General features: G+C 40.9%; 1 protein-coding gene across 2 annotated transcripts in view; it reads right to left on the bottom strand.

Moving 5' to 3' along the window:
- Pacs1 (phosphofurin acidic cluster sorting protein 1) overlaps positions 1-13,709 on the bottom strand; it is a 161,412-nt gene that overhangs the window by 35,750 nt on the left and 111,953 nt on the right. For both annotated transcript variants that reach the window (XM_063227549.1, XM_063227548.1), the window contains exon 2: positions 1,945-2,032. In XM_063227549.1, coding sequence (XP_063083619.1) covers positions 1,945-2,032 — 88 coding nt within the window. The remainder of the gene's footprint in view (positions 1-1,944; positions 2,033-13,709) is intronic.

Genomic DNA, 13,709 nt, shown 5'->3' with positions numbered 1-13,709 from the left:
AGAAAAAGCAGGGGTCAACACAAGTGACATTAAAATTCTATTTACAGAAGGAATAGCAGAAAACTTCCCAAACTTGGGAAAAGGACATGATATTCAGGTAAGTGAGGCATATAGAACTCCAGCTAGTCAAAATCAAAATAAATCAGCACCCAGAAATATAACAATCAAGATTTCAAAAATTCAACACAATATCAGAATATTAAAAGCTGTTAAGAGAAAAGGAACAGATCACTTATAAAGGAAAACTCATCAGAATCACAACAGATTTCTCAACACAAGCCATCAAGTTAAAAAGAGCTTGGAGTGAAGTATTATTTCAAGTCCTGAAAGAAAACAACTTCCAACCCCGATTAATGTACCCTGCAAAACTATCTTTCAAAATTAATGGGAGAAACAAGCTACTTCCATGACAAAGAACAACTGAAGGAATTTATGATCATCAAACCAACCCTACAAAGAATGCTGAAGGACATTCTAGAGAGATTAAAAAAAAGACCATGGTTCTAGGAACAGTTGCAGAGGGGGATCACAGAGCAGAGAAGACAACTGAATGAGGGGGAAAACAGGCAGCCAACAGCAGGAAAATAGCATGGCAGAGATGAGCCAATGCATATTGGCCATAACTATTAATATAGATGGCCTCAATTCACCAATAAAAAGAAACACAGGCAGAGTGGGTCAGGATACAAGATCTATCAATATGCTTTATACAAGAAGCACATTTAACTCAAAAGAGGATTCACATACTGAAAGCCAAAGAAGAGAGAATAATGCTCTATGTGACAGGGAACCAGAAAGAAGTGAGGGTGGCTTGCCTGTCAGCTGCATAGTATATAAGAGGTGGCATTTTTATACAATAGAAAGCTACTCAGCTAAGAAGAAAGATAACCTTGAGGCTCTTGTATGTGAATGGATACAACTTGAGATCATGCTCATGGGTGGAACAGTTCAGAATCACATAGGTGAACATTCTGTGTTTCCCTAGTATAAACAACTAAAGGAGTTAGTGGGATTTAAAATGTACAATAAATATCATGAAAGTGAAAAGGGCAGAAATGTCTAAAAGGGAAGGCAGTGACCATTATTAATCTATCACTATGTTTTGAAACCCTGCATTGTTTTACTTATTCTGATTAGTCTGGTTTTAATTTGCTCTGTTATGTTTATTATATTTGATGGCATAAACAGTTATTTCAAAGATAACAAAACATATTATGGTTGCCATTATTGATTTCCTAGTATCTGGTCTCAAAGCCCTGAATTGCTTTATTTTGATTGATTTTATTCTATTTTGTTTTGTTTAACTATATAGTGTCTGATGGTAAGGGAAGCTACTTTGAAGACAATAAGAGGCATAATGGTAGCCCCTGATGTCTCCCTATTGTTTTGTTTTGAGGTCCTGAATTGCTTTCATTGTTTTGTTTTGATTGGTTTTATTCTGTTCTGTTTTCTTTGGTTTTGTTGTACCTAAAGGTATGGGTACTTATTTGGAAGATAATGGGACATTATGATAGCCATTGTAGATTTCCTCGTATCTTGTTTTGAAGTCCTATACCACATTCATTGTTTTGTTTTGATTAACTGTATTGTTTTATTTTGTTTGGTTTTATTCTCTTAAAAAAAAAAAGTATTTCCTACCATTAAGACTGAAACTGATACTGGCCACCAATAGAAACTGTTGAGCAGTTAAAACACACTTTAGCATGTATCTCACTGATCCTGCTGTGGAATCAGGGAAGGAAGAACCATTTCTGTTCTGACAAAGCAAGTGAAATGTAAAGAAACCAAGTGCCGTAACTAAGAGGCAGAACTGGGAGCCTGCACGTTTTGAGAGCTCAATTATTGCTCCAAGATGGCTCTGTGCGTGTGCAGTGAGGAGAGAGCCCCAAGAGCGGAGAAACGGCTATCCAGCTTCCCAGGCCCTGAACGCACTGCTCAGCTCACCTGCAGCTTCACGGCAATGACCACAGAGTTAAGATCTTTATCCATTTCTTTCAGCATAACGAGCTTCTTCAGGGTCAAGCTGAACAGCCTAGAAAAACAGAGAGAAAGAAGAACCTGTCAAATAGAAGCAACCTGTGAGAAAATGAGTCTTCTGAAGGAGCTTGTTCTACCTGAAATAAGACTGTGAGAAAGAAGGGCACTCCCAGCTAATGGTCTCCGCTTCAGTAAAAGAATGTTCCTTTCAATGTTTATACTTGGTGTCAAAAAGGGTTATCAGTCCATGAATTTCTGTGGATACACATCTACTGCTGGCCAAACCAATACACAAGCAGAGAATGGGGAGGCTGAGGCAGGACTGTCAGTTTGAGGCCAGCCTGGCTACATAGTGAGTTCAAGGCTATAAAGTCTCAAAAACAAAGCTTAAAACCAACAGATTTGTTCCCTCCTAACATGAGGGCAGTTTCGGGGGTGGGGGTAGGAATCAAGAAGAGGGATCAACATGGTTATTTCCTCAACTAGTTCTTTCTCTATCTGCCACCTATGTGCACCTGAAACATTTATACAAATATATTTTAGCACTCTTGAAAAAATGCACACACAGAAAATACTCTGGCAGGATAAGATTAAAACGGTTACAGATTTGATTTCTGTTGAATTTTGCTCCAGAAAACCTTCAGCGCTACAAATCAAGAAACTGCCCTTAAATAGAGGTGATAGGACTGTCTTCTCTTTGGAGTCTTAGAGAAGTCCATGATAGAGTTATTTCCAAAAGATGAAAAATATTAACAAAAGATGAGAAATATAAAATAAAAAGCGGCCTTTATTCTGAGAACACGGAGAGAGATGACCGGCACCCCACCGCTGGCGTCCGGCGATCTCTCCGGCGGACACGTGGCGTGGGGGCCTGTAAATAACCTCGGTTTGGGGTGGAACCTAAGGCGGGCATTAGGGATACACAGGTAGCCCATTGGTCCTAGGTTTGGCGCCATATGTAAATTCCCAGGGGCGGGAAGATGGCGTCACAGGTAACTTCCTAGGGGCAGGGCAAGATGGGGCTTCCTGCTTCCGGCTGTGGCTTTCCTGGCTACAGTGTCCTGTCTGGGCCAAACCTTTCAGTCCATCTGCCTTAACTGTGGCCACCTTTCACAGGGTTGCCCTGGCTGCTTACAGAGGCCGGGAGGCTGAATCTGGGATCTGCCTATACTTCTTGTCTGGGTGGTTAAGGTCTTGCAAACATCTCCTTTAGCCACATGCGGTAGTGCATGCCATGATCCCAGCACTCAGGAAGCTGTGGCAGGAGGATCACTTTGAGGTCGGTGTGGGCGACAAAGTGAGTTCAAGGCCAGCTTAAACTGCAGAGCGAGATCCTGCCTCAAAAAAAAAAAAAAAAAAAAAAAAAATCTTTGTGAGGTTCAGGAGATGGGAAGACATCTGAGAAATGCTGCTGACTAGAGTCATGATGAGGCCTGAAAGTCAGACTCTTCATGTTTATTTTTTTTCAGCACTGTAGCTTTCTTGGTTCCACCTGATCTGTCATCCACACCCTTGAAGCTCGGCCGCACTAAAGGCACCAAACTCCCTGTTCCGAGCCTCTGGACAGTGTTTTATTGTCTCTTCAGCAAGCCACCATTTCCTACTGCTGTCAGCCAACCAGCTAATGCCTCCTCAGCCAGGGTTAGAGTTCCTTCTCGGGGGCTCCTGCAAAGCCCGGTCACATGCTTTCAGCCAGAGCTGCCTGGGTCCCCCATTCTTGCTTCTTGAATCTGCCCCGCCTGTTTGTAGCACTGTAGGTCTTTCTCTTTCCTTTAAGCAGAGATGTCCTGTCCCCTCCCCCTTCTCTGCCTCTGCTAACACCAGAAGAATCATTACAGTTCATTGCTGGAAACCAAGAAACATACAGTTGTACCTTGGTCTTCATTAACTGGTTCTAAGAGGTGTAACAGGTACCAAAAAGGATGAGTACCAGACAAACTGTTTTGCCTGAAAAGGCAATCAACACAGACAAGTTCTAGCTTACACGACAAAATTTTCATGTCAAAATGTACCCAATCTTGACAAGTTTCGAAGCAGTCCAGTCTCACTGTGTGACTGTAGCTGAGTACACTGCTTAACTGGTTTTTGGGCCTCAGTGGCTTGAGGACTGGTGTGTAGAGAGGATTGGCTGTGTTCAGGGCTCTGCCTCGCTTTTGGCTGCTTATTATGAATGCTTCTAAGGGCTCAGGTTTTTCTTCGTTTCCAAAGCATACATTTTATACCTTTAGGGTGATCGACTAGTGTTGAATAAACTCACTGCAAAGACCAGAGACCTGCAGGAGTAAATCCGAGACCCGTGTGTTTCTTCTCCAGTTAAGATTCTCCACTCTTTCACACACAGTCCACCACAGGAAAACATCTACTCCAGGCCAGATCTAAGCCAGCTGCTGGAGATGCTGAACGACATGGCCCTTGCTTCATGGAGCTCACACAGTCAGGGGGAAAGAGGAACCATCGCCCCACACTCCCATCCTCTGCGTTCATTTCACATGAGGCTCTGGACCACCTTTCCTCTCATATGACATACAAGTATTATAGGACAATGTGGCAGAACTATGTTAGAAGGGAAAAAAACCACAGACCCAGAAAAAAAAATCCCCTGTATGTCACAGCACTAATTTATAAGAAAACCAAGAATAATGTAGTTCCTTAGGTAAAGCAATAAGAAGATTGGATAGGTTTAGTGTTTTCTTAGAAATGAAACATTACGCAGTGACTTTAATGGCATCAGTTCAATTTTTTTTCCTTTGCTTTGCTTTGCTTTGCTTTTGTGGTATCGGGGACCGAACCTGGAGTCTCATATGGTAGCCAAGTGTTCTACTATGGACTCGCACCCCCAATCCTTTTTATTTTGAGACAGTCTTCCTAAGTTGTCCAGGCTGGCTTCAAATTTGTGGTCCTCCTGCCTCAACTTTCTGGGTAGTTAGAATTATATGGATGTACCCTGTACCTGCACTGCACAGTTGTGTGTGTGTGTTTAGTGGTATGGCTAAAGGGGACTTGAGGACTTAAATGGATTCTAATTCTTTAACATCCATCTCATGTCAGTTACTTACATTTCATTGACTTAAGTTTCATAATAATTCTAAAGGGGGATATTACGCCCATTTTACAGGTAAGGATTTTGGTTAGAATTAAGAAAATCTGTCTGGCTGGGCATGGCGGCACAACACTATAATCCCAGCACTCTGGTAGGCTGAGGGAGGAATACCGTGAGTTTGAGCACAAGCTGGGTAACTTCATGATTCTGCAAGACTCTGCCTCAAAATAAAAAAATAAAAAGTACTGGGGATGTAGCTCAGTGCTCAGTCTGAAGGCCTTGGGTGTAATCTCCCAGCACAAGAGACAGAGAGAGTGAGAAAGAGAGAGAGAGACAGACAGACAGAGAGAGACAGAGAGAGAGAGAGAGAGAGAGAGAGAGAGAGAGAGACAGAGACAGAGAGACAGAGAGAGAGAGACAGAGAGAGAGAGAGGGAAAGAGAGAGAGAGAGGTACTGAGATGACAGAGAAAGAAGGGAGAGAGGAAAGGGGAGAAGGGAAAGCCTGAGCTATGCAACTCACAACAGAAATTATGGTCAAGCCAAGATGCAAACTTAGACCTTTCTTGGTCCACAGAGCAATTTCAATTGGTATAACAAAGCATTTTATTAGAAAATTAGGCTAGACATGGTGGTGCACACCTGTAATCCCAGCATGCGGGACACTGAGGCAGGATTGCTGTAGGTTCAAGGCCAGCCAGGGCTACATAATCAATTCAAGGCCAGCCTGAGTTATCTACTGAGATCCTCGGTTATCTACTGAGATCCTGTTTCAAAAAAAATCACACACATACACACACAAGAAATTATTATGGCCTTAAGGTGCATCCATTTTCCTATAAATGCCTCAAGTTTATCCTTCTTTATGGCAGGGCAATACTCTATTGTATGTAAGACTACATTTCATTTATCCATTCATCTGATAGATATATAGGCTGCCTATAAGATTTAACTATTATGAATTATACTACTATAACCACAGGCATGCATGAATCACTGCAATATGATGTCATCAGGGGAAATAACCTAGCCGGGGAATACCTGGGTCAAATGGAATTGTTTGTTTTGTGTTTTGAGACAGGGTTTCACTATATAGTTTAGGTTTGTCTTGAACTATGTAGGTAGCCCAAGTTGGTCTTCCGCTCGCCCCAGCCTCCTAAGTGCTGTGATCACAGGTATATGCCACCAAGCTTGGCAAGACATACTCTGCTTTGAACTACAGCTCTGTCTGTCAGCCTTACAAGGAGCCAGGTGCTATTCTGGTTAGTTTTGAAACATCAATAAACAAAAGAAACGAAAATTCTTATTACAGAATTTACATTCTAGTGAAAGGAGCATCAACAATGAATTGCATTAACAATTAAATGATGTGCAAAACAGTGCAAAAACAGCCAGGAAGGGGTTTGTTTGTATGAGGCCCAGGCAGCAAGGAGATTGTGGGATGGCTCCCTGAGGAACCGGAGGTGAGAGAGTGCAGAACACAGGGGCACGCCACCCACCAGGATTATGTTAGTCAGAGTGACAATTTGACTTCCACTCTGCCACAGTGGGGATTCATTGGCTTTAGGTGAGACACCTGATATATTTTACATTAATTGTATGACTCCAGCTGGGCTACTAGGATAGCATGAAGGGAAGCAAAGTGGAAGGGAGAAAGCCGAGAATTAGATGCAACTATAGTAATTCAAGGAACAGACTGCAGAGTTCTGAGAAATGGCAGTGGAGGGTATGCAAGGTGAATTCTGGATATACTATGAAGATACAGATGAACTCCTGGGCCTGGGCCGCTGAAAAGGATCACCGAGACTGGGAAGACCCAGGGTGGAGCAGCATTGGGGAGTCTAGATCAACAGTTAGGTTTGAGTATTTTAGATGAATGGAGCGGTTGAATAGATAGCAAGGTACATAGGCCTGTTTCTGGGTACAGATGACAGTGTGGAACTGTGGCATAAAGATGGGCTTTAAAACCAAGAAGCTGGATGAAATCAGTGAGAGAGAGAGTCCACAAAGAGAAGAGAACCAAGGATTGAGCCCAGGACACTTCAGGAGGGGAAGGGGGGACACCACAGAGGAAACCAAACACTTGAGAGGCTGAGTGAGGCCAAAGGAGCACTGTAATTCCAGCACTCAGGAGGCTGAGGCAGGAAGCTGAGGTAGGAGGAGGACCACTGAGTTTGAGGCTCACCTGAACTACACAGAGAAGCCCAGTCTCAAAAAGGCAAATAAATAAATAAATAGTTTATTGATACATTTTAAGTATATGTAGTGGCCATATTCATTATAAGGAATTTGTACATGTACATGATATAACTTCATTCCCCCTCCCCATTTTTTTACTGTCCCTTCAACCCCTCTTCCTCTCCTTACTTACAAAAGCTTTGTTTCTTCTTTTCTTTTCTTTTTTTGTCTTTTTGAGACAGAGTTTCTTATGTAGTGCAGCCTGGCCTTGGGGTAGCACAGGTTGCTCTTCAACTTGCAACAATCCTTCTGCCTCAGCCTCTCAAGAGCTGGGATTACAAGAGCGGGCCACCATGCCTGGCTTAAAAGCTTTGTTTCTAATTGAGATTTCTAACTAATGCCAGAACACAAGAAAAACAGATGAATGGCTTTCAGATGGAATGAAAGAAGTAAAACTGTCTTTATTTTCAAACAATATGATCCATGTAGTAGGAAATCTGACAGAATTTCCAAAGAAGAATGAGTTTAGAACAGTTATAAGATCCAAACTAAAGAAGGCAGTAGGAGTCTAAAGAATTCACATAGAGATTTCCAGGTTATTTAGCTCAAAAAAAATCTTCCTTTCTTTTAAAGTATTTTGAAAGTATACTGATAACCAGTTATTACTGTTTTCTTTTGAAACTCTACTTAGAAATTTCAGTCAATTCATCACCAATGAGACAATCCCAAAAAGCTGGGTGTGGTGACATGTGCCTGAAACCTCAGCACTCCGAGCGGCTGAGGTAGGATGAACCAATGGGTAACTGAGCAAGGTCCTGTCTCAAATGGAGGCAGGCTAGAGATGTAACTCAGTGCAAAGTTCCTGAGTTCATCTGCTATTCCTAAATAAACATAAATAAATAAACAAACATATTTTTAAAATACCCCAGAACATCAAGTCATGGTCCTTGCGTACCCTGCGTATTTCTGCTTTCTGTGCTTTGTTTGTTTTCCGACTCTGTTCTTGCTTTCACTGTTGGGCATTCTACTGTGATCTCCATGTCTGCTTTTTTCTGGTGAAATAAAGAAAATAACAGTTCCAGCCAGGTGTGGTGGTGCACACCTGTAATCTCAGCAACTGCAAGGTGGAGGCAGATTGCTACAAATTCGAGGCCAGCCTGGGCTACATGGTAAATGCAGGGCCACACTGAATCACACAGCGAAACCCTGTCTCAAAAACAAGCAAACACACATGAAAAAACAAGAAAACAAGTTTCTATGTGATAGAATGCAAGGTGTTACAGGGCCTGGTAAAAGGCAAGATGCCTAAATGCTGTGTTCAGAACCATCACTGTGAGCTTTGTTGCTTACGCTTTAGCCTTCCTTGGCTTGTTTTGCTTTGGGGTCAATTTCCCTTCAGTAAGAACAGTGAGGCCACTGCTACCCTAAACAGGCAGGACAAAGTGGTGGCCTGTTCCCTCACTCCCTGTACCGAGGCTTCTCTCTTCTACTTTATGGGCACTCAGCTAACAGCACCATTCTCTTTGAGCTGTATGCTCAGAGCCTTGAGGTACAGAGGGGAAACACCTGAGGCTTATTCTCTGCTTTTGAGCAGTCCATAACCTAGTTAAGAGGACAGGATTTAAGGCTATCAGATAATTAGCCAAGGGCAATGCACAATGAAGTAATAAATTACATAAAGGACATCACTGAGGACCTGGGCTGAGGCTTTACTGAGGACACAGCATTTGAGCACAAGCAGATTACCTTACAGAATTATTTCTTTAGGTCTCATTAGACTAAGTCTGATGGAATTAGGGTGTGTGTTTGATAACCCACTAGAGACCAGAACAAAAATATAGTAAGAATTTCTTGCAATTTTCTAAATTATCCTAGTTTGTGGTTGCCCATAGATAAAGAACAAACACTCTTTTTCTTTTTTTCTTGTCTTTCTTTTTTTTTTATCGGTACCGGGGACCGAACTCTCATTATGACCACACACTTGCAAGGCAGGTACTTCTGCCGCTGAGCTAAATCCCCAGCCCCAGGACAAACAGTCTTAAATGACACCTAGAAATGATCCTCACCCTAAACTCACCACTGTTTCAAATCTATCTGCATGCAAATCGTAACAGACTGGCTCTACAAGAAAAAAATGGTCAGATTCCACCTCCCCATCTCCTTTCTAATAGGATATCAGCAAACAGCAAAGCAGCCATGTTTTGGACAGAAAAGGGAGAAGAAAGGAAAAAGATCTATATGGAGTTCAAAAAATGAAGCCATGTGTGGTAAAGGCACTCTGGAGGCTGAGACAGGAGGATTGCCGAGGTTGAGGCCAGCCTAAGTTACATAGTGAGACCACCCTGTCACAAAACAGAACAAGATAAGATGACAGGAGAGGAGAGGAGACAAAACAGAAACAGTCTTTGAGTCAAAATGAGGGCCTCTTTGGGACTAGGGGCAGAAAACACAGGAATAGAAGGCAAGTAACCTGGAGTATTCACTTATCTTACCAAGAAGTGGTTGCCATAAAAGCAAACCACTTTTCTTTCTGCTTCAGATATTTCATCATAATGGACAGAATAAGCTCTGCCTTTTCCCTAGACAGCACTTCTCAACATAAAATGTAAATTATAAAAAGACTCTTGCCTTGTGAGAGAGAAACTCTTCATTTTTAACCACTTAACAGTTTACTCTGCCAGGTGTGGTGGCGCATGCCTGTAATCCCAGCCGTCAGGAGGCTGAGGCAGGAGGACTGCTGTGAGACCCAGGCCAGCCTTGACTACATAGTGAGACCCTGTCAACAGAACAAAACAAAACAAAACAAAACAAGTTTACCCTGAGTGTCACTTGGGCAGCGCATTTACCTACACACTATCTGAGCATCAGTCATCATTTCAACCCGTTGATTCTTGTTATCAATGAGATACATTCTGTTTTATATTGCTAAAATTGCATGTAAAATAAATACCTGCAAGTAAAAATACTTTTCTAAGGTTTTTTTTTTTTTTGTCTTTTTGAGGCAGGGTCTCTCTATGCAGTTCAGGCAGGCCTTGAGCTCACCTTGTAACGTAGGTTGGTCTAGAACTCGCAAGGATCCTCCTGCCTCAGCCTCCCAAATGCTGGGATTACAGGCATGAGCCACCACACCCAACTCTATTTTCTGCATACTTAATTTAGAATGTTGTACTCACCTTTGATATTTATTTCCAGTAAAATCTAATAATTCTGATTACCTTTTTTTTACTAATGTATGTTTTATTTGTGAAACATAATCTATAATTCTGTTCTATAAACTATAAAAACTTATTGTAAGTATATTAGATATAATTTTTATAGTTCTCTAGAACTCAGTGATGTTCTTTTACAACACTGAGAAGGAAGTACCACAAGATCTGTCAAAGAAAAAAACTTAAAAAAGGAGAAACGTTAGTATATCAGAGAAGAAACGTCTGTGTTAGGATAATATAGAAATGATACCACTTCAAGGAAGAAATGAAACTAAAAAATTCCGAGTGATCAGTTATTATAATTTTATGGGGGGTGTTGACAGAGTTGACAAATATCTAACAACCTACCTTATAATCAAAAAGCAAGGAAAATAATATTATAATAAAATATTTATGCACCTTTTGGACCAAATAATATGGAACTCATTTGTTATTTATTAAAAAAAAAGGGGGGTTCAAAAACTTACTTCCAATTTAGATTAGGTCTAACAGACCAAATTACTGAAACTATACCACCACAGAAAAGAAGAAAAGGCCAAGAACACAACAGTTCAACAAAGACAATAATGCAAAAAGAATTCAGAGACTAAATGAATGTTTTAAGATATACCATACACAGGAAATTATTATAAAAATATAAAACTCATTTTTATATTGCTTGTTGTAAAAATTAAAAATGCAATTTTTTGTCATATTATATTTAAATAATTGGAATGGTAAGTGCTTAAAACTGTTTCTATTTTGGGGGCTAGGGATTTAGCTCAATGGCATAAGCACTTGCCTTGTAAGCAGGCAGTCGTGAGTTCAATCACTGGTACCGATAAAAAGGAAAAAGACAACAAAACAAAACAAAACAAAACTGTTTCTATTTTAACACACCTTTTGAAGTCAGACAAGGCTTTAATTTTTTTTATTATCTTTTTTATGACATGCTTGTAGTATATAATAAATATATTCATCATGAGGCAGTTACATATATATACTGCATCTTAATCCTTTTTCTCTTTCCCTTATCTTCCTCCTCTATAAGCCTTTTGTTTTGTTTTCTGAGGCAGGATCTTACTATATTGTTCAGGCTGGCCTTGAACTTGCTATGTAGCCCAGTCTGACTTCGAACTCATGGCAATTTTCCTGCCTCAGCGTCCCAAGTGCTGGCCCCTATATGCCTTATAACAATAGACAAACAAGTAAATGTCTGAGCAGTGTGCTTTACTGCCTGAGAAACCAGAATACATGCAGACACTGAACCTAGTATTCTACATGAAATAGTATGACTTGAATTCTGACACTTAGCATTATTATTTTTATGTCAGTAAACCTAAAGCCGATGAATGTTTTCTTTTGTCCTTCCTTCCTGCCCTCACCCTTCTTCCCTTCCCTTCTCTCTGCTTCCCTCCTCTCCCTTTCCTTTCCTGTTTTCCTTCCTTCTGCTGTTAGGAATGGAATTCTTGACCTCACACATGCTAGGCAAGTACTCTTGTCACTGAGTTACACCCCCAGCCACTCAACCCCACAGATTTTTATTTAAAAATTTTATTTTATTTATTTATTTTTTCCACTTGTGATTTTCTTTGAAATTTAAAAAATTTTAAAGACATAGTATCATTATGCAGTCTAGGCCTGTCTTAAACCTACCATGTAGCCCAAGCTGGCCTCACACTCATAGCAATCCTTCTGACTCAGTCCCCCAAAAGCTGGGTTTACAGGAATATGCCACTGTACTCTGCTGCATATTTTCCTCCCTGGCATGTGACTTTCTGCGAAGCAGAGGGACATAAGGTTTTAAGTAACCCCTAATTTTCAACTATTCTCAGGATGTGATAATTTGGAGGTATGAATACTAATTATTTGCAGAGAACATGAAATTTTTAACATCTCTTTGTTCTTTACAATCTCTTTGATGAGAACTTTTTGGTAACAGGCCTCAGATGTGCAGTGAGACTTGATCTTTAAAGTCAGATACAAAAACTTTCGAGTCCAAAGTCACTCCTGGATACAAGTTTTATATCCCGACAACGGGCAAATAGCAAAAAAATGAACTCAGGAAAAAAATGGGGAAAAAATGAAAAAATATCTTCAATGTGCTGAGAGGAACCAATTGTAATAATTTCAGACATAGATAAAAATTATATTTTAGGAATATTAAAACATTTTCAGATTAAAACAAGAGTTTAATACCAAAAGATATTCATTAATGTGTATTTATTATTGCTATGTAACAATATTACTACTACTACTGAAACATATTTATTATAACCCAGTTTCTGTGTGTCAAGAAATTTAGAAGCAATGAAATTGGGTGGTCCTGGCTCAGGAACTCTTGTGAGGTCACAGTCAAAGTTTGGCCAGGGGTGCAGTCACCCTGAGCAGGATGTGGGATCTCTGTTCCTAATTCACAAGGCTGACAGCCTCACTTCCTCTCCACACAAACATTTCCCAGGGCTTCCTGTTAACTTGTGACACGGAAGGTAGCTTCCCCATGGGGAATGGTCCAAGAAAGAGGAAGGCAAAAGTACAACATATTTTATGACCCGTATTTTATTTTATGGAAGTCAGGCTTTCATCAGTTCCTCCATGTTCTAAAGGCTATACAGAAAAACTCATTTAGTGTGAGAAAGAATAACAACAGTGCAAAACCCTGAGTGACAGAATTACTGGGGATACCTTGGAGGGCATATGATACAGGATGATGCATGGACCTCCAGATAATGTAAGGGAAACATAACTGCTAACCCACTAGACGTTTGACAAGCCTAGAAGTCTGTAATGTCCAGCCTTATTATTTTTTATTTTAAAGAGAATAAAACCAAACAAAATAAAACAGAGTAGTCAGGCCAGGAGGAGAACCAGCACTCCCAAGATCTGGCCATGGTGGGACTCAGGCAGCTTACTCCGTTTTTTTTTTTTCCTCTCTCTCTTTTGGTCTTTTTCGTTTTTATCGGTACCAGGGATCAAACCCACGATTGTGTGCTTGCAAAGCAGGCGCTTATGCCGCTGAGCTAAATCTTCAGCCCCCCCAGGCAGCTTATTCTTCCACCCTCTTGGTAAGTGCCGCCACAAGGGCCAGGAGGAGAACCAGTGGCTTCTATGAGCCCACCAGCATGCGGACTGAAAATCAAGCACCCTCCCCTTTCCACACCCCACCCCCCAGCTACAGGGGATAGGTGTCTGAGCATCTCTTGGGAGGGTGACCATATGCAGCATAGCAAATATGGGGGATTTCCTTCTATCTTCTGTTTGAAGGCAAAGGTTGTTTTCACTGTTTTGTTTTGTTATTATTATTATTTTTTGCTCTATTCAATACTGT

This window comes from Cavia porcellus, unplaced genomic scaffold (genome assembly GCF_034190915.1).
Source record: "Cavia porcellus strain 051 isolate PalLab524CR breed Dunkin Hartley unplaced genomic scaffold, mCavPor4.1 scaffold_17, whole genome shotgun sequence".
Taxonomy (NCBI): domain Eukaryota; kingdom Metazoa; phylum Chordata; class Mammalia; order Rodentia; family Caviidae; genus Cavia; species Cavia porcellus.
The sequence above is the reverse complement of the archived record's forward strand: the minus strand, read 5'-3'. Positions and strand labels throughout refer to the sequence as shown.